Source organism: Oryzias latipes, chromosome 15, assembly GCF_053564925.1.
Source record: "Oryzias latipes strain Hd-rR chromosome 15, Olatipes_Hd-rR_3.1".
Classification (NCBI taxonomy): domain Eukaryota; kingdom Metazoa; phylum Chordata; class Actinopteri; order Beloniformes; family Adrianichthyidae; genus Oryzias; species Oryzias latipes.
Window position 1 is genome coordinate 30,247,455 of NC_136251.1, and position 5,717 is coordinate 30,253,171.

The following is a 5,717-nucleotide window of genomic DNA, read 5'->3' on the forward strand; positions in this document are numbered from 1 at the left end:
CAGCTAACCGGAAAACATTTTACGGCGAACACAACATCACAGCGTCGTTGAATTTACCGCTGAACATAATTTTGAGATATTTATTTTGTTTCAGAGCGTTTGATCCCATAAAACCCATATAATGTCGGACGAAGAGGAAGATTACATGTCTGACGCGTTTCTCAGTAAAATGTAAGCAACCATTTACTTTATTTTTTGATTTAAACGAAATGATATGAACATTGATTGATTGTTACCATATTATCGTCATGAAAATTGTAGTTTAGAAAACCAATTATTGTTACCATTTAAAAGTGGTAACCTTAACTTTAAAGGATTCTATTATTTTTAAGGTAATCCTTTTCGATAAAACAACAGATGTTAACCATGTAACATTTTAAAACCTGTTCTTGTTGGTTGGAGGGCTTAAGTTAATGTAAGGGTTTTTAATAAACACACAACTAAGAGTTTTTGTGTGGAGATTAAGAGAGGGAAACTGTTTTTGTATTTAAAGAGATGCTGTTAAGTTTAAATGAATTCGCGTTCTGGGGGGGAGGGGGGGCCCATTATTGGTACGGGTCGGGGGGGCTAACGGGTCGGGGTCTCCGCTGAGGCAATCAGTGGTTGCCTCGGCCGGTTGGCCTCCTCGGTCCCGTCAAGGCCTGACCAGAGCTCCTCTATTGCCGGCGTCTGGGGGTGGGGGCCTGGGCTTGCTCCGGGGGGGGGGGGGTGACGCTTTCTGGCTCCTCCCTCTCTGTGTGGGGTGTCGGCGCCTCCGGGGGTGGGTCCCCTGGGCTGGGTGGCCCTGGCCCCTTTGCTGGGGGGGGGGGGGGGGGGGGTGTCTGGGGGACAGCTGTTTGACCACCGGGGGACAGTCTACCAGCTGTCCCAAACTTACCCCCTTCCTCATATAACCTCATATTAGGGTGAGGGGGTGGGGGGTCTAGCCTGCGATGCACCTTGGGGGGGGGGGGCTACTTGGCAGTGGCCCTCCTCCTATGGTTGCCGTATGGAGTGGGCCCCCCCTCTTTCGGTTTTATTTGCACCTTAGACATGTAGGGTCCTTGGTAGGGGGGGTGCTTGGACATCACTGCAAGCAAGCAGCAGATGTCCTCCTGGCACCCTACCTGCCAATTTTAACCGCACCTTAGACATTTAGGGCCCCTTGGTGGGGAGGGTGAGGGGACATCACTGTGAGTAATCAGGAGATGTCCCCTTAGTGCCCTACTCGCCAATTTTAACTGCACCCCCCTTAGTACACACACCCCTCCCCCTTCAATATATACATTCCAACATAAACACACACACATGCACACACACACCCTCTCAAACACACATACACGCACACACATTTTGCAAGGAAGGTGGGACCTGGGTCCATCTGTCCCCTACCCCTTCCCTGGTGGGGGGTGCGGGCCCCTTGGCGATGGCGGCCGTGTCCCTTGGGTGCCGGCTCCCTGGGCCCGGCGGTGCTCTCTCCGCACGGTGGGGGGGTTCATATTACACCTGAGCCGGGGGTGTTCGTGTCCCTGGGGGGTGGGTCCTGGTCCTTGCCCCTGAGCGCTGGGCCCCGCCAAACTTCCAACATGGCCGAGCCTGGTCGGGCCATATTTATAACACCCCTTGTGGGCCGCCCTTTTTTCCCCGGGGTTCCCCCCTCCTGGGCGGGGGCGGCGGGCCCCTGCCTTGCTCCTCCCTGGACCAACCGTGGGCCGGGTGGGTGGCTTCCTGGAGTGCGGAGCGGGTCTCCCTTGGGGGGTCCTGGCTCGTACCTGGGGTCGGGGCGGGGGATGCCCGGAACTCCTGGGTGGTGGTGGGGTGCTCGTCTGGGGCTGTGGGCGTCCTTCTCCGGTGGGGCCCTGCGTTGGGCTCTTCCGGCGCGGCGGGGGGTCTGCTTTCCTGGCTGGGCTGGGGTGGCGCTCTCTTTCCCTCCGCGCCTCCCTGCTCTCTGGCTCTGGGGGCCTCGCGGCGGTCCTGCTGGTCCTGGCCTGGGTGGCGGTCTTGGTCGCCCGGGGGGCGGTTGTTCCCTGCCTGTTCCCGTGTGGCGTTGGGGGAATTCCGGCTGCCGCTGCTGCTGCGGCGGGGGTCTGGGTGTGGGGGTGGCTGGGCGCTCCTCCTCCTTCTTTTCACATTCCACCATCCATTTTAGAAGAACATAAACACTCACCTGAGCACAGGTGTTAGCTCACCTTTGCACTTATAGTTTGCATGATTGAATGAATGAAAGATTTCACACTAGTTGGTTTAAAGGCATAGGTATGCGTTCGTGAACACTATCCGTTTTGAGTACATGTTGACATGTGAACATTTTTTGCAGCTAGCAGGTGTGTTGATAATATTTGAGTGTGTGTGAACAGGCCCCGTCCTTTTTGTACTACATTTGAACTGTACCGAAAAGAAAAAAAAGAAAAAAAAGTTTAAATGAATTCATAACTGCAGGGCTTAAGATGCTGGCAGGGAAAGCGTACATTAACCCAAGAAAACTATATGTATTCTGTTGGCATCTGTCAGCATTGTGTATGTTAAAATTTCATTGTCTTCTACAATATAAATCTTGATCAAGGTTTAAGAGTTTTTATTGTTATTCACCACAAGGCTGAACAAAATTAGTTTTTCTGGTCCTGGGCCAGCCAAGTACAGAGAAATGAATATAAAAACACTACAATTAATTAAAATAAATTCCATTAAAAATAGAATATAAGGCGGGGGGGGGGGTGTAATGTAAAATGGTTGAGATCAAAACATCGGAATCTCTTATTATAACCTAAACATGCATAGTAAACCTCAAAGCTTGTGCAGCGACATGAGAAATGAGTGTCGGAGCACAACCAGCGTAATAATTCTAACTACTTCCTTCTGTACTTTGATATAAAGTGAAGGTTTATTTTGAACAAGTTTTTACTTGTTTATTTTATTTTAATTTTTGCCAATACTATGTAAAAGTAACGTAATGTTCTTTTGCCCAACAGTCAAGACGTGAAACCAGGCGTCAGCATGGTGAGGAGTGTAAAAGAAGCAATGAAAAAAGAGGTCCAACAAAAAGAAAAGAACATCAAAAACCGACAGAGGACTTACAAAGAGCAGGAGAAGGAAAGCCGAGAAGTAGCTTTGCAGAGCTCCTTAAGCAGCGAGAACAAAGGCTTTGCTCTCCTTCAGAAGATGGGCTACAAAGCTGGGCAGGGTCTCGGGAAGGGGGGTAAGTTTCATCTTCACCTAAAAACATATCTTTAATCAGTACTGGTTGTAAGAGAGCACTGGTACTAATCTCTGCTACCCCTCAGGAGCCGGCAGGATTGATCCAATTCCACTAAATATAAAGACAGGTATGCATTATTTACCTATAGTAACAAATAGTGTGATTAAAGCTTTGTTCCAGTGTTTGTTTGCCTTCCTGTGTTTATGCTGTCAGACAGAGAAGGTATCGGAATGGAGGAGGTAAAGAAAAGGAAAGCTGTTGAGGAGCTTGAACACTATCGACGGAAAATACGAGCCAAACAAGAAAACGAGACAAAGTCTCTGGAAGATTTTAGGTAAACTTGGCGGTTAAGCACAAGACCAAAAAGTAAATGTTTCATCTTACTTGATTTTGGTCATTTCAGGTCACGAGTTAGAACAGAACGGGAGGAAAGGAAGATTGAAGGAGACCTGAGAAGAAGTCAGAGAGCATGTGAGCAGCTTGACAGCCAGAAGGTTTGAATAATTTAAGTTTGAACATAAGTGCACATGGCAGAGCCACACTAGCAGAAATCGAATATGCTCTTATTTTGTAAAGCGAAGACAGCAAAGCTCTAAGTGTTTAGTCTTTGGGCTAAAAGTTTTTTGGTTTTTTTTGTTAGAGCATAAAAACCCCAAGAGAAGCCTGGTACTGGCCTGAAGAAAAAGCTGATGAAGAGGAGGATGACCTAGAAGAAGAGGATGAAGAGGAAGAAGCAATCAACCTTACTGTTCGTATCCAGTTTTATATGTTAAAAATAGAACTTTTGTGAAAAAACAGGAACAGGCCTCCCTGTGTGTCATTTTTTTTGTAATTATGTTAAATGAGGCAGTTGCAAACATTGTGAGCAAATATAATGTATGTGTGTCTGTGTGTCTAGGAGTGTGTGTGTGTGTGTCTGTGTGGGTGTGTGTGAAAATTGGTCATTTTTTGGTTTATTACATTTTGGAAAACGTTTTTATATATCGTACTTTGATTCCCATTAAGTGGAAAGGTGTTATGCAAATAAAGTTTGATTTGATTTGGTGACAGGATTATCCTGCATGTGGAATAACCCGATTAAATTTTTATCTGCCTTTTTTACGCCTCCATCTTTTACAGCCCTTTGATAAACTCCAAATTCTAACATCGTATTTAAGAGGAATCCATTTTTACTGCATCTGGTGTGGGACGACCTATAATGGTAAGAGTGTTTAGAAAAAAAAGTTTTTTAATAGTTTCATTATTGTGTTTGATTTTTTGCTGTTTACTCGTAAATATATATATATATATATATATATATATATATATATATATATATATATATATATATATATATATATTTTTTTTTTTTTTTTTTTTTACATTTTCTAGATGAAGAGGACTTGATCTCCAGCTGTCCAGGAGATTCAGCAGCAGACCACGAATGATAAAGAGAACATCTATATCAAGTCAGAAGTTTCAAAGAAATCATTTAACCTGGAAATATTTTCTGCAAAGATATTGTACTCAAAAAAAAATAAACAATGCATGTAAATAAGGCTTAACATTTTTCAATCAAGAAGGATTTAAAATGAGGTGAGATGAGCGGAAGTAGCACTTCTTTAACCCTCATGAATTGGCTGCTTCATGGCCAAACATTGCCATTATTTGTCTGTTTTGCCTAAAGGAATATCTTCAAATATCAAGAAATGTGATTTTCAGCAATATTCCTCCAGGTTTTAAATCATTTTGAATGTTTTTCTGTGGATGTCAGTTCCTCTCTTGGGGTTTCAGTCAAACAATTTGCATTCTTAGGTTATTTATAAATGGCTATTTGCTGGTTTGTGTTATTTGACTGTTTGTGTCAGTTGAGCTCCTTTTTATCTTTTATGTACTAATAAAACTTATAAACATGATTTATTTTTTTTAAGATTGTGAAGCAGAAGAACCGGACCAGAAAAGTGATCACTTAAAAAAATCTGGATTTCTTTTTGTCCTTAGCCATGTTCAAACATTTTAGGCGTTTCTTTTTCTATAAAACGTGAAAACAATTTAATCTTTCATTTTTAAATATTACATCAAATGTTCGGGTATGTTTCTGTATTTGCTGCAGGTTTTACACAATTATTTGTCATTTAGCCAATAGTTGGACTTCGTGATTAGGGCACTTGGGTGCCTTTTTTTTGGCTTGTAATTTGAAATAAAATAAAAATGCGATTTTTTTGTTCCCCTGCGTTTTATATTCTTTTCATTTCCCACATTTAAATTGAATAATTGCTTCGTGCTTTAAAAAGTATATTTGGCGCTTTTTAAGACAAAGAAATCTGCTGAGGAAGTAGGTCAAATTGTGTCTATTTAACTACATTTCCCATGATTCTTAGCAGCGGGCGAGCTCTGAATGCGTCAGAAGACCTTCGGGTTAAAAGCGTGTTCATTTTCTAAATTAAGTATGACTTATATTAAACTATTGGAGATCGTATTTGTGATTAAATAAACTGGATGGACGAAGAGTAAAAAATGTGCATTGATGACACGAACGTCACGTGCGCTGAAATGTTTATGA

The 5,717-nt window shown here is 43.3% G+C and overlaps 1 protein-coding gene across 1 annotated transcript; it reads left to right on the plus strand.

The window, feature by feature from the left end:
* Positions 1-5,381, plus strand: gpatch11 (G patch domain containing 11). Its single transcript, XM_023963047.2, has 8 exons — positions 1-171; positions 2,949-3,175; positions 3,261-3,302; positions 3,389-3,509; positions 3,579-3,669; positions 3,816-3,923; positions 4,295-4,376; positions 4,547-5,381. The coding sequence occupies exons 1-8, from the start codon at positions 122-124 to the stop codon at positions 4,600-4,602; spliced, it is 777 nt and encodes a 258-aa protein (XP_023818815.1). The 5' UTR covers positions 1-121; the 3' UTR covers positions 4,603-5,381.
* The last annotated feature ends 336 nt before the right edge of the window (positions 5,382-5,717 follow it).

Bases quoted from the DNA above. Each gene is read 5' to 3' on its own strand.
- gpatch11 (XM_023963047.2), top strand. From the start codon at position 122: ATGTCGGACGAAGAGGAAGATTACATGTCTGACGCGTTTCTCAGTAAA. The intron at 3,303-3,388 runs GTATGCATTATT...TTATGCTGTCAG, and splicing joins TCCACTAAATATAAAGACAG to ACAGAGAAGGTATCGGAATG. The intron at 3,924-4,294 runs GTTCGTATCCAG...CATCTTTTACAG, and splicing joins AAGAAGCAATCAACCTTACT to CCCTTTGATAAACTCCAAAT.